At 45.4% G+C, this 22,163-nt stretch overlaps 1 protein-coding gene across 5 annotated transcripts in view; it reads left to right on the top strand.

Moving 5' to 3' along the window:
• PIK3CB (phosphatidylinositol-4,5-bisphosphate 3-kinase catalytic subunit beta) overlaps positions 1–22,163 on the top strand; it is a 211,350-nt gene that overhangs the window by 163,562 nt on the left and 25,625 nt on the right. For all 5 annotated transcript variants that reach the window (XM_088466471.1, XM_088466472.1, XM_088466477.1 and 2 more), the window contains 5 exons: positions 144–197; positions 9,489–9,677; positions 16,305–16,426; positions 16,945–17,088; positions 20,245–20,344. In XM_088466471.1, the coding sequence (XP_088322597.1) occupies positions 144–197; positions 9,489–9,677; positions 16,305–16,426; positions 16,945–17,088; positions 20,245–20,344 (609 nt within the window). The remainder of the gene's footprint in view (positions 1–143; positions 198–9,488; positions 9,678–16,304; positions 16,427–16,944; positions 17,089–20,244; positions 20,345–22,163) is intronic.

Raw genomic sequence — 22,163 nt, 5'->3', positions numbered from 1 at the left:
AGACAACATAGAAATAGTGCCACCTATTACCTTCCTTAGAGATTAAATCTGTACATTGAACTGTGGACAAGATTATTATATTTTGTTACTTTTTTGTGTGTTTTTTCACCTGTCTAAACTAAAACATATATTTTTTTGAGCAGATACTTGAGAAAGCTGCGGAGATTGCCCGTCATAGTGACAGCCTGACAATGTCGGTGAGTTACCTTTACTTACAGGTATATTTAGGGTAGTAAGCATGTTGTGACACTATGAATGAGAGCTGTTGAAGCAGTACTAGTTCCAGCATGCCCTTCCAATTTGGCCATTTTACAGATACTATATTTTTTATTTTACATTGCTTTCCTTGGTGATATGTGGTATATGTCGTATCTTCTCTGATGTCAGTAAGTTAGCCATTAACAGGTTAAACAAATTAGTGTATAAATTGGTTACCTGTTCCATTCTAGAGGGTCATTTGATATCCCTATTACACACGGAGAAATGTGTTACTATATTGTATCTTGCCAAGTATCAGTGTTAGTAAAAAGGTTAATGATTAACGATGCACCAAAAAGTTAAATAAATAAATGCCCTGGGAACAGTTTCATCCCAATGAGAACAGGAAACTTGCATCCCTGCTAAGCTATTCAAGATTACTGGTTTGACTGTCAGAACCAATTGTAGAATGTCTCATCAAAGAAGCCCATTTTAAAAAGTATTCATACCATAGAATGAGTAGCGGATGGAACAGCAGTGCACAGACACATTTCTTAATGTAATATAGCTACCAGGAGTGGTCTGGCAGTCCGGTCCATGCACAGACCGAAACTACTTGCTGACGTTCGTTTCGCCTTGATGTGGCAAGATGAACAAGCCACATCAAGGCGAAACGTACGTCAGCAAGCCAGTGGTTCCTGTCTGTGCCAGACCATTCCTGGTAGGTATATTACATTAGGAAATTCTCCCCATGTATGGGATTCTACTTTGATCTATTGTATTTGAAAATCACACCACTGTCACCTGTTTTATGCACCATCACACTAGCATGTTGTTTAACTATGACTAATTAATGTCTAATTGCTATTTAGTATATCTTATATAACTTTATCTCCTTTCTATTGGACACTCATTGTGGCACTTATCCCTATGATCTCCCTGCAATGGTTTATACCAACAGGGATTGCTGGGATTGACTGCTCCCACAACAGCATATTCAATCCTGTACCCTTCCTTCCATCTGAGCCAAACACACCTACTTGTGCTCTCACTCCCCTGTCCTCTGCTTAATTAAGCAAACAGGCGGGAAGTAGAAGGAAGTGGTGAATAATAAGCTCAGATACTACATTCTTCTCCATTTGTATTTATGTAGTTGGAGCTTTTTTAACTTAATAAGCTTATATCTACTACCAACAATATTCTAATGTGGAGTTTTTACTTGCTGTTCAGTTTCTATTAGCGGATGTTCAGGCCAGTACACACCAGACTATGTCTGTGTGTGTGTGTACCAACCTTGGTATCCACGGGACCCAGCGGGGTGCTGGCATCAGCACAAATGTACACACTTGATGATGCCGGGAGTGACGGCGTGGGCCATTCTACATTTGTGGCCCCTGCTGACTACATCGCAGGTCTGATGAGCGATGTTGCTGATGACACGGTGCGTGCAGGGGCGGATTGGGATGGAAATTTCTGGAAGCAGCCTTTATGGGGGCTGGTCTGTTGAGGGGGTGGGTCTGTGGAGGGGGCGGGGTCTGTGGAGGAGGGCAGGATACTCCCTCCTCTTAGGGCCTGGAGAGGCTTTTGCAATTCACTGAGGGGAGCAGGGTCAGCAAAAGAAATCTTGGTGAATGATACTCTTTTTGGGGACCCCCATCCCTCTGCACTAAATACAGGCCAGTCAGTTTGGAAGTTTTTTTCGTACCGATATGGTGTTTCCTCAGCAACAGGGAACCTCTAAATAGTTTGACCCTCAGTGGGCAGCGTCTTCAGCCTATATTCACTATTCATGTAAATCACACTGTCTGAAAGATGCCTGTTTATGTAGAAATATAACCAATGTCTTCATTATAACTAGATAATGTATAGTAACAGTAAGTGTTTGTGCAGGGCAAAATGTGAATTTCCCATATCAAACAAGTTCTGTGTCTTTCCAGGCCCCGTGTTACTCCAGACCTCCCTACGTCTCTCCATCCCCAGGCCCCCCCCCTGTGGTTCTCCAGGCCCCTTGTGGTTCTCCAGGCTGCCTGTGTCTACATCTCCAGGCCTCCATGTCTCTCTCCAGAAACCCCGGCGTCTCTCCATACCCAGGCCCACATGTAGCTCTCATTCCCCCAGCCCCAGTGTGTCTCAGCCTCATTGCCTAGACCCAGTGTGTCTCTACCCCATTCCCCCAGACCAAGTGCCTCTGTCAGACCCATTCCCCAGCCCCAATGTGTCTCAGCCTCATTGCCTAGACCCAGTGTGTCTCTACCCCATTCCCCCAGACCCAGTGCCTCTGTCAGACCCATTCTTACAGACCCATTCCTCCAGACCCAGTGTGTGTCTCTCAGACCCATTCCTCCAGACCCGGTGTGTCTCTCAGACCCATTCCCCAGCTCCAATCTGTGTCTCAGCCCCAGTGTGTCAGCCTCATTCCCCCCAGCCAGAGTGTGTATCTCAACCCCATTCCCCAGCCCCAGTGTGTGTCTCAACCCCAGTTTGTGTCAGCCTCATTCCTCCCAGTCTGTGTCTCAACCCCATTCCCCAGCCCCAGAGTGCGTGTCAGCCTCATTCACCTCATCCGCAGTGTGCGTTTCAACACTATTCCCCAGCCCAGGTGTGTGTGTCTCAATCCCATTCACCAGCCCCAGTGTGTGTCAGCCTCATTACTCAAAGCCCCAGTGTGTCTCAACCCCATTCCCCAGCGTGTGTCAGCCTCATTCCCCCCAGCAGCACCTGTGTGCCTCAGCCCATGTGCCCCAGCCCCAATGTGTTAGTAGCTTTCCTACTAGGCTGTTTCAGTGGGGCGCCGCGCCCTGCCCTATTTCTGAAGGGCAGAAAGCATCCTGCCCTCCAGTGCGGCGCCCCACTGAAACAACCTGCGGGTTCTGTCTCTACTCGCGGGTAACGGTGTCCCGTGGGTGGTCAAAACGGCGGCGCAGCGGTCGCCTAGCTCTAGGTCCGGCGCCCTGCCTGTTGCCGGACCTAGCGTGAACACTGTTAGCCTTATTCCCCCCCAGCACCTGTGTCTCAGCCCATGTGTCCCAGCCCCAATGTGTTAGCCTCCTTATTCCCCCCAGCACCTGTGTCTCAGCCTGTGTGCCAGCCCCAATGTGTTAGCCTCCTTATTCCCCCCAGCACCTGTGTCTCAGCCTGTGTGTCCCAGCCCCAATGTGTTGGCCTCCTCATTCCCCCCAGCACCTGTGTCTCAGCCTGTGTGCCCCAGCCTCAATGTGTCAGCCTCCTTATTCCCCCCAGCACCTGTGTCTCAGCCTGTGTGCCCCAGCCCCAATGTGTTAACCTCCCCATTCCCCCCAGCACCTGTCTCAGCCTGTGTGCCCCAGCCCCAATGTGTTAGCCTCCTCATTCCCCCCAGCACCTGTGTCTCAGCCTGTGTGCCCCTTCCCCAATGTGTTAGCCTCATTCCCCCAGCAGCTGTGTCTCAGCCCATGTGTCCCAGCCCCAATGTGTTAGCCTCCTTATTCCCCCCAGCACCTGTGTCTCAGCCTGTGTGCCCCATCCCCAATGTGTTAGCCTCATTCCCCCAGCACCTGTGTCTCAGCCTGTGTCCCAGCCCCAATGTGTTAGCCTCCTTATTCCCCCCAGCACCTGTGTCTCAGCCTGTGTGTCCCAGCCCCAATGTGTTGGCCTCCTCATTCCCCCCAGCACCTGTGTCTCAGCCTGTATGCCCCAGCCCCAATGTGTTAACCTCCCCATTCCCCCCAGCACCTGTCTCAGCCTGTGTGCCCCAGCCCCAATGTGTTAGCCTCCTCATTCCCGCCAGCACCTGTGTCTCAGCCTGTGTCCCAGCCCCAATGTGTTAGCCTCCTTATTCCCCCCAGCACCTGTGTCTCAGCCTGTGTCCCAGCCCCAATGTGTTAGCCTCATTCCCCCCAGCACCTGTGTCTCAGCCTGTGTGCCCCAGCCCCAATGTGTTAACCTCCTCTTTCCCCCCAGCACCTGTGTCTCAGCCTGTGTGTCCCAGCCCCAATGTGTTAACCTCCCCATTCCCCCCAGCACCTGTGTCTCAGCCTGTGTGTCCCAGCCCCAATGTGTTAGCCTCCTCATCCCCCCCAGCACCTGTGTCTCAGCCTGTGTGTCCCAGCCCCAATGTGTTAGCCTCATTCCCCCAGCACCTGTGTCTCAGCCTGTGTGCCCCAGCCCCAATGTGTTAACCTCCCCATTCCCCCCAGCACCTGTCTCAGCCTGTGTCCCAGCCCCAATGTGTTAGCCTCCTCATTCCCCCCAGCACCTGTATCTCAGCCTGTGTGTCCCAGCCCCAATGTGTTAGCCTCTTTATTCCCCTCAGCAGCACCTGCTTTAGTCTCCACTCTGCCCCGCCCCCCCAATCCCCCCGTGCAGACGCCGCCGTCGCATCTTACCTCTTGCCACTGCTCTTTTTGACTGCCTTCTGCTTCTCTCGGCTGCGGCGTCACTGTGCAGCCTGCTGTCCTGTCCAGTAGGAGGGGGGTCTGGCGGGCTGCAGAGGAGCTGGAAGGAGGCGGAGCCATCAGTGGAGAGTGACAGGCTCCGCTTCGCAAAGGCTTGTTGGGAGAACCTGCTGCGGCAGCGCAGCGGCTCTCCAGTCAGCAGTTTGGTTTTTTTACTATTCGCTGTTGTGCTTCCCGATCGGAGCTGAGCTCCAGTCACGGCATGGAGGTGAGTAAGTGTTGGACGGCCACCGGCCAATGCAGGAACCGGCCTGGTGGCCCAATCCGCGCGCATCATCAGTGACATAGCGGGTACACACTGCCTGATGTGGACGATATAACATCCAATATCGTCTAGAGCAGGCCTGGCCAATTTGTGGCTCTCCAGCTGTTGTGAAACTACAAGTCCCAGCATGCCCTGAAAATGTTTTGCTAATAGGGAATGCTAAAACTGTGGCAGGGCATGCTGGGATGTGTAGTTTCACAACAGCTGGAGAGCCACAGGTTGGCCAGGCTTGGTCGCTAGTATGTACCCAGCATAAGTCTTACTTTAGATTGATCTATGTTTAGTCTCATGCTGATGCAGATTCAACAGTCTTGTGTTGCTTATGTTCACAATATGTCTCTGCTACCAGATAGAACATAGAAAGTCAATTAATATATTATATATTGCATATTACTTGATTACCATATATATTGCGCTGAGCAAAATAAATTGTGGGTCCCAGGGACCCCTCACTTTAATAAATTGGGGTCCTAATCCACTGTTTCTGGGTCCATCACATATTATGGGGAGTCTGGGCAGACAGTAATTGCGACAGTGCTGAGGGGCACGGAGGGGGCTAGGGGCAGGCAGTGCTAGAGGTAGGGAGGGGGCAAGGGTAGATAGCAGCTGGTGCAGTACTGAGGGGGCTATGAGGGGGTTACTGGCAGGCAGAACTGGGGGTAGGGAGGGGGGGAGCAAGGGTAGATGGCAGCTGGCACAGTACTGGGGTCAAGGAGGAGGTTAGGGTCAAGCAGTACTTGGGGGTAGGAAGGTGGTAAGGGTTGATGGTAGCTAGGGCAGTACTGGGGGGGAAAGGAGGGTGTTAGGGGAAGGTAGGGGGTCAGGATAGCAACTGGGGTAGCACTGGGGGTAGGGAGGGGGCAAGTGTAGATAGAAGCTGGGGCAGTATGTGGGACAGGGAGGGTACACGGATAGATCGCAGCTGGGGCAGTACTGGGGGACAAGGAGAGTGTTAGTGGCAGGCAATACTTGGGGCAGGCAGGGGTTCAGGATAGCAGTTGGGGCAGTACTGGTGGTAGGGAGGGGGTAAGGGTAGACAGGGGCGTATCTACCCATTGGCCAGGATGGCACTCGCCAGGGGTGCCGGCCAAAGGGGGGCGCCGTCCGGCAGTGCCACCAGCAGCCAAGTGGTTGATCAGGCCGGAACTAGCGGCGGTGCAGCCACCGCTAGTCCCCCCGGGGCCCACAAGTATAGGGCAGACCGCAGTGACAATGGTCTGCCCTACACAGTAACAAACAAACAGCTGCCAGCGGTGGCTGTGTGTTTGTTATAGCAGCCAGCCAATGAGAGTCTCACAGACTCTCGTTGGCTGCAACGGCCACGGAAAGAGCCGGCTGGAGCTCAATCATGGGGGCAATGCATAGGGAGACTACTATGGGGGGCAGTGCATAGGGGGGATTACTACTGGGGGCAATGTATAGGGGGGATTACTACTTGGGTCACTGCACAGGGGGGACTTCTACTGGGGGCACTGCATAAGGGGGACTTCTACTGGGGACACTGTTTGGGGAGGGTGACTGCTACTGGGGGCAATGCATAGGGGGGAATACTACTGGGGGCACTGCCTGAAATTATGGGGGGGGGGGGGGGCGCCAGTCCATTACATTGCCAGGGGCGCTCGGATCCCTAGATACACCCCTGAGGGTAGTTAGCACTTGGGGCAGTAGTTACCTCCTTTTCTTCTGCTGGGAGCCCGGGGAGACGCCGCCGCGCGGTGACTTGTGTTCTCACTCCCCTGTCCTCTGCTTTAATTAAGCAAACAGGCAGGAAGTAGAAGCAAGTGGTGAATAATAAGCTCAGATACTACATTCTTCTCCATTTGTCTTTATCTAGTTGGAGCTTTTTTTTTACTTAGTAGTAACTTATATCTACTAATGACTATATTAGACTGATCACATTTTATACAGTATCCTCCACTTACTAATTTTTGTATGACTCCACAACATAAACTCTTTTGTTGAATTATGCTATGACTGCTTAAATTGCAAGAATTTGTCCCCTGTGGAACATAGTAAGTAAATTGATGCATTAGATCGTATTTGATCACCATATTATACAAAATTATATATGATTACATTGTACGATCCTTGTATGAGGTGAAGTGTATATTAGATGCTGAGATGATTCTTGCATAATACTTACAACAGCACTTGTGTGGAGTTTTTACTTGCTGTTCAGTTACCGTATGTGGATGTTAGTTCCATATTAGATTGATTTTCATGCTGATACAGATTTTAGCATGATATATATTTTTTCAGCAACAGTCTCATGTGGCTTATATTCATAATATTTCTCTGCTACAAGATAGAAACATAGTACATAGAAAGTGTATTGCTATACTGGATATTATTTGATAATCATATAATATACCCCTCTATATATGATAACATTGTGCGATCTTTATAGGTGAATTCAGGTGAATTGTATTTAATCTGATACTTAGATGATTCCTTGTTTGATATTTACGGCAGCAGCTCTGTGTGGAGTTTTTGCTTGCTGAGCACAGAGCTGCTGTTTGGGGATGTTAGTCCCATATCAGATTGATCTAAGTTTATTCTCATGCTGATACAGATCTTTGCATGTATTTTTTTCTTTAACAGTTCTGTGTGGTTGATTTTTATTACATTTTTCTGCTACCAGAGGGTCTAATTGCATTATCTTGTAAACTAAAATTCCTCATGGTAGCATAATTTTGATATTAATACAAGAATGTGCTCAAATGTTTTCAAATACTTTGTAAATTTTTATTAACATTGTCTGTCTGATTTCACGGAGAACAGGTTACACTGTAGAGAGATCATATTGTGATTTATATGGAGGATAGATCCCTATCCACTTGTACTACTTAAAAATCACACCTCTATGTACAGTGTTAACATTGATCTCTACAGATTGGTCATTAACAACATATGAGATCAACTAATTATTCATTGTTTCTTACTGTCTCTAAGTGTTTGAAAAATTATTAGACACAAGTTGATGTTTCATAAAAGTAAAATCTTATTTACACAAATACACCAACACAAGAGTGCCCCAACAAAGAGAGTATACTTTGTGTCTTGTAACCATTTGTTAATTTGTCCTCGACTCTAGGGAGCATTAACTAGGAATATTACCGGTACCCTAGGGGAAATAAATTATGTTGGTTTGTAAACTATCATAACCCAATCACGAATTTAGTTTTAGTTTAGTTTTTATAGTCTATTAACACATTGCTGTAAGGACAGCTCGCACAGAAATCAGTCTTTTTTCTTTTTTTTTTTTTTATATCTCTACAGCGTTTACCTAGTTTCACCTGTGCATTATGCTCTTTATAGCATGTATAAAGTGCAGTAACTAAAACAAAAAATGATACAGAGAAATAAGTTTGGACACTTTGTTGTTCTTCGTATGTTTATATCTGCCTTTTTTGTTCTTTTCTTGCAGTATATGTATGTAGCTCTAGGAAGAAGAGACACAAATTCTTATTGCATTTTTGTGCCAATCCTGTTCATATAGCACAATGCTGGCATCTAGTGGTGTTCCTGACTAACTACAACTAACAATGAATACATGGATTTCTAAAATCTATACTGATATTTTAACAACGCGTCTGTCTGTTTGTTCCAAGTTGGCACAAAAACTATTTAACCGATTTTCATGAAAACTGCCATCATTTTGTAGTGGAAACTCATAGAAATAACCTGGACTTTGTTTCATCTCAATCCATTAAGTTAAAGCTGAGCAATTGCAAAAACAAAATTTATTGACATCAGTGCAAGAGATAGGTGTGGCACCATGCACCCGGTTGGTAGGGGGTGGGGGGAGAGGTACTTTGGGCTCACATTGACTTGATAAGCTTCATAGCAGTCTGTACTCAGGACTAACAGTGACATTGGTGTGAGTGGTGGGTGAAGTCACTGCTGTTACCAGTCTGTATTGTGCTGCTGGTCACATGGGCCAATCCTGTGCCAGGGCCCCCATGCAAAACAATACATCTAGAACACCTCAAATAAATAAAATGTTGACAGAAGTAATTTGGCAAAGCCACGGGAAACAGCTAGTGAATAATAATTCTTTATTTAATACTTTTCTCCCAAGAGGACTCAGCACTTTACATATTTTGCAGAGGGTGAGACAGCCATCTTGGACTACTCTAAGCAATTATTCACCTCAGTCCCTGCTCCATTAGAGCTTATGGTCCAAATTTCCTTACACACAAACATACATGCATAGGCACAGAGTAGCGTCCAAATATGTTAGAATTAACCTACTAGTATATTTTTGGACTTTGTGTTAGGAAACCCACACTCATAGATGGGGCCTGAGTGGAAACATAACCCAACCCTAATGCTGTGAAACAGCAATGCTAACCACTTTGCCACTGTCCTGTTCTTAAAAAGAAATACAACCTGAGTACAGTCATTCTTAAATGTGCTCCTTATAGTTGCTGGGTTTTCTTTGTTAGATACATCTGTGGTCTTTAGAAGCGTCCTTACCAACCCAGCTGTGTTAGTGTCAGGTGTTACGTACACTGTCCATGAGCAGTCACCCATCTCCTGACTGTCGTCCTAGACTTTCATAAACTGTGATTGTGATCTCAATATTTCAGGGTCGCGGTGGAAAGAAGTTTAATATTGAGCTGAAGGAGATCATGGAGAGGGACCCACTGTGCCAGCTGTGTGAGAATGAGAAGGATCTGATTTGGACCTTGCGCTACGACTGCCGGGAAAACTTCCCCTGCTCACTTCCTAAACTGTTACTCTCTGTCAAGTGGAACAAGCTGGAAGATGTTGCCCAGGTGAGGAGGGAGTGCACTGAATCATTGGCCGGGTTTCAAAGGGCGATAAAATTAATTTCAGAACACACCTGGTTATTCATTTAATATTTGCACTGCTAAATCCCATGGCCAGAACCACTGACAATTTTAGCTGCTTAGTAAATATACCCCTCAAATTTCTACGGCCATTGCATGTTAAAAATACACAGCTGCAGGTTGTAGGTACCATGGAGCAAAGTAGAAAATTACAGATAGAGATCTCTCCCTCTCCCCCTCTCCATGACTTGTGTTGGAAACCATTCATTTGCCTTACAGTTGGCCAACGTTTATTGTCTTCTACCATCCGGGAAACAGTTTATTCTCCATCATCCCACTTTCCTATATATGTGGCTGAGCCCGTCCATAAGACTTTGCACCTGTGATGCCCTGGATGTGGGTATGGTACTTGGCATGGACCCATAAATGTAATACAAGAGAAGAGGTTATAATGTGAAGCTTAGCGTTTGTGCATAGGGATGCAGTCACCATGTCAACAGTCATAATGTCAACACCACTATGCAGACATAATGTCGGCGTTGTTATGTCGACATGTTCATTGCAGGAGACATGTTTAGGCTGCGGCAGGGGAGGATTAGGGTTAGCCTGTAGGAGGGGAGGATTAGGGATAGAGGTTAGCATTACTCACCACTGGATGACGGCTGTAACTCACCATCACCTGACTGCCAGTGATCCGCTAGCCGGTAAGTGAGCGCTGCATCGGGACACACTGTTTTGTCAGTATTCTAATCCTGTTTACATTTAATCAGTGTCAACATTACGATCGGCATGATGAATGTCGACAAAATATACTGAACCCTGTGCATATTCCCCCATCTATGTCATGTCGGCTTGTTCCTGCTTATACACATGGCCCTGGCTTCGGGGTTGTTTTTCTCTCTTTGGTTGATTTGATGACACGGCAGACAAAGACATTGGCATTTTACACTAAGAGAAAACACAGCTGGGACAGTCTGTAATAAGATGGTTTCCTGTCTGCGTACGCTGATTGGAGGTCTTCAGGAGGCAGAGCTGTTTTTAGACATCCTTTGGTCTCTGGGCGTCCTCCAGGTTCGCATTTCGCTGGCTGATTATCTCTCCTGGTCACAGAGCTTCTCTGTAGCCCTCGTTTCCCTTCCAGATTTAAGGCAGCGGAATGTAAACATATGCAGCAAGCTGTATTGTTGGAATTTCCTCGCTCCTCTCAGGTCACTCAGACCTCTGCTTCCTTCCAAACACCGGCAAGCACACTAGCTTTAACTTCACAATTTCATACTGGGGGACATAGAAGAAGTCAATAGGTACAAAATCTTTTTATGCTCAGAGGTATTTTTAAATTGCATTGCCTTACTGTGATCAGTCTCTGTGGGGCTGAAGTTACTTCTTTTGGTTATTACATCAGATCTTATTAGTAGGTCTTTGTCCTCCCTGCAGTGTGGTCTCTGCCTTCCTCCATCCCACTCTGTATGCCAAACACATTACGTAGCTCCTTTGTGGCCCTTAGAAGTAACATTCTGCTGTTTAATCCTTCAGATAAACCAAAAGAATAGTTTGCTGAACAAAAATATGAATTTGTTACTCGTTTGCTTAGTGTGTAAAACAGGTGTTTTATTGTGTTATTGAATATAGAGATGTGCCCTCATACACTATTGATGCAGTCTCTCCAAGCAACCATCTCTGCTCGCCAGGTCCCGGGTGATACTGCTTGCGCCAAGCATCTTTTTCACGTCTTCGTAGCTCGAATGTGTGTCTTGGTTGCAACGCGATGCGACAAAACTGCTTCAAAGACATTAATCTGGTATGTAACACTTGTACATCTGTGTACAGCTGGGCCTGAATCTGTATACAAAGTGCTACCATGCAGCGACCGCAGCTGTTATTTCATGCCAAGTTCCGTTTAAGCTCAGTCGCACATATATATGTGTCTCATATCAAATGAATCAATACAGACTGGTGAAGTGGTTTTGCGTTGCGACTAAGACGCACATTCGAGCACCAGGCGTCTTGCGCGACATGGCCTATTAAATCTACTTGTATGAGGGCACATCTGTGCTTTGCTTGCTGACGTCTTGCTACCATTATACAATTGTTCGTTATAATTTGACCATTGATTGAAAGCGGTCATTAGGCCAAATCATCGATGCTGTAGCAACTAAGATACGCCCCCTGCTGCATGTGTCCCCCTTTTGTGCTTACACTGCATTAGAAACCAAGCTGTGAATAAAGACCTGTATCTGCCAGGAGTCATTAGAACTGGTTTCCTGCATTTCTACAGGTCCCAACACAACATTAGTAAGACTGTGATATTACAGCAGCCATAGAGGGAAACTTGGTCAGGACAGCATCAGGGTTTCCTGTGAATGCAGAAGTGAGTCTGCTGTAAGTGTACAGTACTCTGTATTTGGGAACTCAAACTGGTTCCCAGAAATCGCAGTGAACAAGGGACAGTAGCTGTAGGTCGGTAATGTTTCACTCGCCACTGGTTGGTACATCGTTATGATGGTGATGGGTCATTAGTAACTGCAATATGTGTTGGAGCATCGGCTGCTGCCAGTTTTTGTTTGGGTGCAGGCTGCATATTATATATTATTTGTCAGCCCGTGAAATATTGTCTGCTGCTAGGCATGATACTATGGGCCTGATTCCGATATGTATGTAAACTCTGTGGTTTACGTACATATGTCGGATGTTTGGGGGTCTGCAGAGTCGCAGGCCCCATTAGGCGTATGTGCAGAATGGGTCCTGCATGATCGCTCACAGTCTCCGTGTAGCCGCAACATGATTGACATGCTGCGGTGTTGAGGGGGCGGTGAACAGGACCATTCTTCCTGCGACTGTGCAATACCGTCCACAACTGGTTCGGGCCCTGTATCTCTTACCAGTATACTTCACCACACACCTACAAATGATTGTAAGACTTGTAGAATCGTTACTTACATGACGACCAGCTCCTGCCTCTTGGTCCCAGCTCCTAAGATTTGGTGGCTTATGGAATAGGTTGTGAGCTACAGCCGCTGCGTGAACTTCTGCGAGTCTTCCCGTGTTTTTAAAGCGGCGACCGGTTTAAAGTCAAAACAGGATTTGTTTTTCCTATAAAATGATTGCCGCTTTAAAAATACGGGAAGACGCTTAGGAGTTTCTGTATTGGCTGCAGCTTGCATCCTATTACATATGCCCCTTGGAGTCATATTCCCAGGCCAAAGTATGAAGTCCTGCAGCTGACTCAACATTATAACTTTTCCAAGCAATCATCTAGTAGTAGTTTCCTACCATCATTAATATACTGATTGTAAAAGTTCAGAACCACAAGTTTCTCATTGCTAGATAAATAGTTAAAATATTTTGTACTAGAAATACATACAAATACATATGAAATAGAAAAATATGAACAGCCTTCATTATTTCCCTAATAATGAACACATTACTGCACTTCACTGAACCTAAATACTATCTCTCATTTTGGAAGTGATGTGTTTCTATATCTAGATGTCCAGGTGCAATGAAAGGACATGGGGCCATATTTCATACACAACAACTTCCTTCCCTGTCTGTGATTAGACATCCAGACAATGAGCTGATAAACAGGGAAGTAGAAACACTCTATGAGGTCAATAAACATTTCTATGGAAAATTCCTCTAGTTTGAGCGGTGGACTTTGTCATAATACACACAACGTTTTATACAGCATTTTACCTTCCATGGCATAACTTCCCTCTTCTCTATATCTAGTGCATGACCTACAGTATGTGTTAAAAGGGATGAGAATTCCTTTGTCGTGTCCCAGAACCTGACTGGTGGGGAGTCCTGTGCCGTGCCCCTGGTACCTGACTGATGGGGGAGTCCTGTGCCGTGCCCCTGGTACCTGACTGATGGCGGACTCCTGTGCCATGCCCCTGGTACCTGACTGGTGGGGGACTCCTGTGCCGTGCCCCTGGTACCTGACTGGTGGGGGACTCCTGTGCCGTGCCCCTGGTACCTGACTGGTGGGGGACTCCTGTGCCATGCCCCTGGTACCTGACTCGTGGGGGACTCCTGTGCCATGCCCCTGGTACCTGACTGGTGGGGACTTTTGTACAGTGTCTCTGCTACCTGACTGGTGGGGACTTTTGTACAGTGTTTTAGGTACCTGACTGGTGGAGACTCATATGTAGTATCTCTGGTGCCTGTCTGGTGGGGAAACACGTGCCATGTTCCCAGTGGTCATTCAGTGTCAGGTGGACTAATTTTAAAAATCGTCCCCACTTGACCATCTCCGATTTTGATGAAATTTTCCATGAAGGTTCGTATATATGTAGAACTAACTTTGGTAAAGTTTCAATTCTCAGTATGCAATAATAGTGGAGGTAGGTGAAATTGTCACCGACTCCACGGTGTACAATCAGCAATGTTCGAGTAATTGCTGTGGGACATCTGAGAGCAGAAGGTGTGAAAGTGCACGTGCTTATACAACTTTTCATGCTGATTAAAAAAATCACTGCGTCAAGGCTTACCAAACAAAAAGTGACCTAACTTTAAAGACCGTTCCTCCCTTCTAAGGAAAAACGCCTATCCAGAAAAAATATATGTTGTTGTTCAAAATCTGTTCTTTTTAATGAATGTTGTTTCAAGAAAATCTGTTATGCTTCTTTTTTGCTATTGGACTTCAAAGATGGTGCAAATTGAACACGCGATTTGTGAAAGCAATTTTACATGACATTATCACAGGAGCTAAGTAACTTTAAAGTCTGTTGTTTTATGATTGTGATGGTGTCCAGTTGGATAATTAGCTACACTAATGTCATACTAAAATAATGTTTTCCTTTGGAGATAGGGGCAGTTGAATTCCACAAAAAAATTTACACTACAGATTTATTGGCCTACTTTGGCCTCATACTGTCAAAAAAGTACTTTTTTATAAGCTTTGAGGCAGCAATTTGAGAAATCGGCGTGAAAAGTTATATAAGCACGTGCACTTTCACACCACCTGCTCTCATAGATCTGCCACAGCAATTACTTGAACATGACTGATTATGCTCAGCGGAATCGGTGACCGTTTCACCTACCTCCACTACCAGGGCCACAACTCCAATACTATTGCATACTGTGACCTGAAACTTTACCAAAGTTAGTTCTACATATATGCCAACCTTTTAACAACATCGGAGATGGTCAAGTGGGGGCCCGTGGTCCACTTGACATGGAATGACCCCAGTACCAGACTCCTGTGCTCTGCACCCGGTACCTGACTGGTGGGGACTCCTGTGCTGTGCAACTGGTACCCGACTGGGGGGGAGTCCTGGGCCATGTCCGTGGTACCCGACTGGTGGGGAGTCCTGGGCCATGTCCGTGGTACCCGACTGGTGGGGAGTCCTGGGCCATGTCCGTGGTACCCGACTGGTGGGGAGTCCTGGGCCATGTCCGTGGTACCCGACTGGTGGGGAGTCCTGGGCCATGTCCGTGGTACCCGACTGGTGGGGAGTCCTGTGCTTATGGGCCTGATTCAAAGCCAGACGCTCTGACAAGAGCGCTCGCTCTGAATCAGAGCCCTCCTAACTAAAATTGGAGCGGCCTCCAGGCCGCTCGCATAGCTGCGGGTGACCGCCCACAGCTTATGCGAGCGGCCAAAAAAGATGGTCGCGATGGTCAAGAGGAGAGGGTAGGGTAGGGTCTCGTTGCGGTAGGGTCTCGCTTCCACAAGCCCAGGAATGCTTTTGGCTCTATCAGAGCCAAAAGCACTCCCACTGACATCACCCATGGGAACGCCTCCGTCTGGGCAGCAACGCCCCCGGCACGCCCACCAAAGGGGGCGTGCTGTCAATCAACATCGACAGCACGCCCCCTTTGGTGCGAGACCCATAGCGACAGCTTGGCCGTCGCTATTCGGGTCTCGCACATGCGCGCGACGGAGCTCCCTCCGTCATGCGCACTAGGGCACCATCGACCCGCTTGCGAGCGGGTCAGAATCGGGCCCTATGTCCCTAGTAACTGACTGGTGGGGATTCCTGTGCCATGTTCTCAGTACCTGACTGGTGGGGAGTCCTGGGCCACGTCCCTTATACCCTGGGGTGTCACTATTCTGTAGCTACAGTGTGATTATGTTAATCCTTGACAATAGCTTTGCTGTGTTATTCCTCTCCTATATCTTAAGTGTATGACACTGAACTTTGTGCTGTAGCTTCAGTACATAATGATGATCCCTGTGCAGTAAAACTAGGACATGAGGTTGATCCTGTGCTGTAGTAGATGAATTGTAAGCTTCGGGTGGAGTTCATCTTTAATATTTCCCCATTGATATATCCGGTTAATAACTGCTGTAGGATGTATACAACATTAGTGTGCTTCATCTTTCCTGCAATTTTTTATATAGATTGTCCAAGCATCAGTGTCTACTGATCAGTAGATTGTAAGCTAGCGAGCAGGGCCCCCTAATGTCTTTGTCTATCTGTTATTATCCAGTTTTGTTTTATTACTGTTTTGTTCCCAATTGTAAAGCACAATGGAATATGCTGGCACTATATAAATAACTGATAATAAATAAATTAAATTTAAATAAATAAGGAATCCCTATACTGCACTATTTATTCCAGTGTTGGTATATTTTCCAGCGGTAACCAAGCATTTTCTGACTTACAGCTTCAGGCACTACTGCAGATCTGGTCCAAATTGCCCCCCAGGGATGCTCTAGAGCTGCTCGATTTTAACTACCCTGACCAGTATGTGAGAGAATATGCTGTCAACTGCCTGAAGAGCATGAGGTGGGTCACAGGATAACTGTGCTAAGCAATCTGTACTGTCCTAATATGAATTTCCATGTTTGCTGCCACAAAGGAGAGGATTGTAAAAGCCAACTAGTGTGTTTCCAAGTTCATGGTAAAGGTTAGCTGGATTCTCCCGTTGAGGGCAGCATTAATGTCAACTGTTTGTTTAACTGGGGGTTTTGGGTTCCAAATATTTGTGGAAATCTTTAACTGCTGTCATTGTATGGGAAACTTTACATGTGTGATTGTTACTGGATGACTCTTCCTATTGGATCAACTTATTATTTTAGGCTAAGAAGCCTTTGAAGTCCTTCATACTCAAGGTAGGATAGAATATGAGGGCAGTAAAATTATCAAGTTCTGGGTAACCTTCCAGGTCATTCTGAAATTATTAAAGTTTCAGCCACCTGTTTTAACATCCTAAATAGCAGATATTAATGAGTTTTTCTGTTAATTAGTTACTATAAATGCAGAGAGCTTGATTTGCTGACAGCTTCCTCTATGGTTGTTATCAGTGACGAGGAACTATCCCAGTACTTGCTGCAACTGGTACAAGTTCTGAAGTACGAGCCTTTCCTAGACTGTGCCCTCTCCCGTTTCCTGCTACAGCGAGCCCTGGATAACCGAAGAATTGGACAGTTCCTGTTCTGGCATCTGAGGTTAGTACATATACACACACTGGTTACACTTTTATATTACAGGCTTCTTTTTTTTATCACTGTCTGCCAAACCTTTGATCGAATTATTGAAAGTATAAAATGTCAAAGTCTACATATATTTGATTTATTTATTAACAGTTTCTTGTATAGCGCAGCATATTCCGTTGCGCTTTACAATTGGAAACATTAATAGAACAAAACTGGGTAATAACAGACAAATATATAGGTAAGAAGGCCCTGCTCGCAAGCTTACAATCTATAGATAAAATCACACATTCAAATATTGGCATTACAGATTTAGGACTTGAGAAGTTCTGGTTTTCTCTGGTGAAAACTCATATGGAAAATAAAATGTAGTATATGACTTTATTTTTTATAAAGAAAGATTGTTTTTCTGTTTAATTTTCTTTTGAGTGAATGGTGGTGAGCCACTCGTATGTAACTCTGTCCCCAGTCTGACTGTATACTCTGTGGATAGGATGAGAGGTTATACATTCAGACAGCGTAGAGTTCCCTGCAATTACAGATTTAGATGTGGAAGTCAACACTGCAATTATAATGGCATGGAAAGAAATCTGTACGGCTGCTCATAGTTTTCTTTGTTTAAGAGAAAACCACATGTCAGAATTACTGAAACATCAAGTGATTTCATAGAATAGTTTATTTTCATAGGAGATATTTTAAAGCATAGGGATTGTTTTATACAGATGTATTCATATTTATTCTGGGGTTGGCCTTACTGGGAGATATCGATCAGCTATGGCCTCTGTAAGGTATGTTCATGGACTAGAAGTCTTGCAACCATTAGGGTTATTTATGATGGCAATGGTAACTGTGCATAAAGGATAGTTTTATCTATAGCTAGCAATGTTATTCTGTCATACCTGTGATTACAGACTTACAGATGTCATTAAACATCATACATTTTGAGTGGTTACTAAGGGATACAGCAATTTTCTCCTTCATCCAATGGAACACTGACCAATGATGGAGCTACGCATCTCCCACAGGAGGCAAGGTGCTTGAACAAAGGCCTCTTTCATCTCTGCTTAAACCATCATACAACCTTAGAGCACTGTGTTTTTTTTCAAGTGCTCTCTTTAGAATAGTCCTAGGCATATCTTTTCTTTCACCGTTTTACCAGACTTGCAAGTTGCTGCTGGGGACTGTACATGCCTAACCCCCTCCCTCAAGGGCATTGGGGTTGGTTGCGGTGTTTCCTGTGCGGTCCCATAACATGGCGATGGTGAGAAAGGAGATGGAGGGAGGACTCTGCCTTCACCTACATTTACAGAATAGCTCCTACAGTACTAGCACTCCACTCCAAGCTGACACAGAGTTTGCCTGAGAGCACACATGACTAATAGCAGGTCCTGATACCGGAGCAGGGTGGGGTGTCCTCTCCTTACATACCTGCCGGTTCTTCATGCCCTGGCTCCTTCTAGAATTACCCGTTGTTTTTTCTCCAGCCATTTCTAACTTCTAAGACTAGGGATCTCTAATGCCTCTATGATTACTCCTGGTGAAGTCCTACACATATTCTTTGCCAGTCTAGGTTTACCCCTGGTCATTCTGGCCTTTTATGCTTGCCTCTAAGCAAGTTGCACAACCTCCGAGCCTCAGTACTATGGTACTAGTTTCTAAGCTTACCTCTTGGAGTGGTCACAGCCCTTACTTTGGATGCTGAATGGGTCAAGGCTGAAGGCAAGGGGCATTGGCTGAACACTTGTGTAAGGCAGCCATCGGGTTATACTGTACACTTTCACAAACTTTTATTAGATCACATTGTCTGCTCAGCAGAGGCTAGCATTGACTGGAAAACTATTCACATTATTTTGTGACTCCCTTTGGCTTTTTACTTAACCAACACATTTTTTTATTTTTTTTTTACTAAAACCACATGTGTGAGAGTCTTTGCTGTGCCGGGATGTCCTAACTCTGCACTTCATGGCTTATGCTTTGTGCATGATGGCCGCCTCTTCAGACAGGGTTGCTTGTTTTGCTACGTTTATGAGGTTTTTACTTTTTTCCTGTCCTGTTTCTTATTGAGATATAAAAATTAACTATGCTTCCTGGCTTGAGGATGGGTCGAAGATGGAATAGGAGGGGACTTATTTGTTGACCTCTCCTGCCTCCTGTGTGTGGGGCATAATCTCGTTGATACTACAAGGGAAATTCCTTTTTTCTTTTCTTTTTTTATTTTTTTATTTACTGCACTAGTTAATGGGCGCCCGATGGAGTAATTATTTGTTTCTGGGTGTCCATTAAATATCACGCTTGTCACGCCAATAGACCGGGTTTAGCTGGGTAAAGTGGCTAAACCCGTCTAAAGTCCTGGTTAGGGCGCCCAAACTGCCACAGAGTATTCGCACATTTCTGCTCCCCACCTCAGGCGGCTGCAAGCAGATATGTGTGCGCCCGCGGCATTCACTCCCAAACGGAGCAACAATTCAATTGCTCCGTCGGGCGCCCACTAGTAACAGCTGCCGGTGAAGAAAATTTAATCACCCTTTCTGTGTTCCGGATTTGTTGGCAAGTGAAACTCATTTAATTTTATTTACCTGTGCACCAGCTTTCATTATATTCCCTGTCACTGAGGAGAGCATGCTCAACCTAATGAGGGATCCCAAAGGATGACCATCTCTGACCTGCTGCTATTTTCATTACATTTTTGCCTTTACAGATAAATATATGAAATGTTACATGTAATGCACAACCAATACAGAGCGAGCAAATGTCTATAAACAAAGAAGGCTGGTAGATACTGCACATCACTACAGGGAGACCCTCATGCAACCAGTATGTGCATATGTGCCGATTATTTTCCACTTTATTCCTCTGACTTTGATGGATAGACCCCTATGTATTATAATAAAGCCCACATCACTGTTGTACTGGAGTACTGGAATTCAAGAAATGCTTCTTCCTCATTCGGCGACTTCTCCAGACAGAATAAACCTCTTCATACTGAGACAGATGAGAAAACATACAAGGGACCCCTGGCAGGAAAATTGGTTTATTAAAGACAATAAAAAAATAAAAGAAATCCCTGTTTTTACTTATGGCTATAAATGTATTAGATATGTGACACAGACAGCTTAGGTATTCTATATTCCCTGCTAAGTCTGTTCCTGCTCTTACTGTTTCTGGCTATAGGGCGGAAGTGCACACTCCTGCTGTGTCAGTGCAGTTTGGCTTGTTGCTGGAAGCTTATTGCCGGGGCAGCATAGCACACATGAAGGTGCTCTCCAAACAGGTAACAATGAAGTTGATGTAGTGGGCTAGCAGTAGGCAGCGCATCTCACAGCCTGCCCATAAAGCTGATGTCTGCCGCAGAGACCTACACACCAACTGCAACTGCCGCCTTCCTGCTTTCATGAATTACCATCCGGTGCTAAAGAGAGTTGAGAGCTTTCTGGTTGATGGTCTATGCATAAGCTTGAAATATACAGTACTGTGCAAATGTTTTTTGCAGGTGTAAAAAAAATGCTGGAAAGTAAGAGTGCTTTCAAATGTAGAAGTGTTAATAGTTTGTTTATCAATTAACAAAATGCAAAGTGAATGAACAGGAGAGAAATCTAAATCAAATCAATATTTGGTGTGACCACCATTTGTCTTCAAAACAGCATAATTTATTTTATGTAAACTTGCACAAAGTCAGGGATGTTGTAGGATTATAGTCTGGTGTATGATTAACCAATTATACTAAACAGGTGATGATGATCATCATTTTCATATGTAGGTTGAAACACAGTAATTAACTGAAACAGCTTTGTAGGAGGCTTAAAACTGGGTGAGGAACAGGCAAACTCTGCTACAAAGGTAAGGTTGTGGAAGACCGTTTCATGACCCAGGTCATACACCATGACAAGACTGAGTACAGTAACAAGACACAAGGTAGTTACACTGCATCAGCAAGGTCTCTCCCAGGCAAAGATTTCAAAGCAGACTGTGGTTTCAAGATGTGCTGTTCAAGCACTTTTGAAGAAGCACAAAGAAACGGGCAACGTTGAGGATCGTAGGCGCAGTGGTCGGCCAAGGAAACTTAGTGCATCAGATGAAAGGCACCTAATACTTCTCTCCAAAATCAAAAGATGTCCAGCAGTGCCACCACCTCAGAACTGGCAGAGACCAGTGGGACCCAGGTAACACCCATTTACTATTCGGAGAAGTCAGGCCAGAAGTGGTCTTCATGGAAGAAATGATCCATCATGCAATACCATCAGCGAGGCGTCTGGTTGGCTCCAAATTTATTCTGCAGTAGGACAATAACCCCAAACATACAACCAATGTCATTAAGAACTATCTTCAAGGTAAAGAAGAGCAAGGAGTCCTGAAAGTCATGATAATGGCCCCCAAAGAGACGGAAGTATTTGAGCAAGCCTATATCCACAGAAGGTCTGTGGTTCGTTCTCCAAAATGTTTGGAACAATCTCCCTGCCGAGTTCCTTTAAAAACTGTATGCAGTTGATGCTGTTTTGAAGGCAAAGGGTGGTCACAGCAAATATTGATTTGATTAAAATTTCTCTCCTGTTCATTCACTTTGCAGTTTGTTAATTGATATACAGTGCATCCGGATTCACAATGCTTCACTTTTTCAACATTTTGTTATGTTACAGCCTTATTCCAAAATGGAATAAATTCATTTTTGTCCTCAAAATTCCCCAAAATGACAATGTGTAAAAAGTTTTTTTGAGATTTTTGCAAATTTAATAAGAAAAAAAAAACAAAAACAAAGAAATCACATGTACATAAGTATTCACAACCTTTGCTTAATACTTTGTTGATGCACCTTTGGCAGCAATTACAGCCTCAAGTCTTTTTTAGTATGATGCCACAAGCTTGGCACACCTATCTTTGGGCAGTTTCGCCCATTCCTCTTTGCAGCACCTCTCAAGCTCCATCAGGTTGGATGGGAAGCGTCGGTGCACAGCCATTTTCAGATCTCTCCAGAGATGTTCAATCGGATTTAAGTCTGGGCTCTGGCTGGGCCTCTCAAGGACATTCACAGAGTTGTCCTGAAGCCACTCCTTTGATATCTTGCTTGTGTGGTTAGGGTCGTTGTCCTGCTGAAA

This window comes from Taudactylus pleione, unplaced genomic scaffold, assembly GCF_031769625.1.
Source record: "Taudactylus pleione unplaced genomic scaffold, aTauple2 ptg000066l, whole genome shotgun sequence".
NCBI lineage: Eukaryota > Metazoa > Chordata > Amphibia > Anura > Myobatrachidae > Taudactylus > Taudactylus pleione.
Note: the sequence above shows the minus strand (reverse complement) of the source record. Positions and strands in the feature narration are given on the sequence as shown.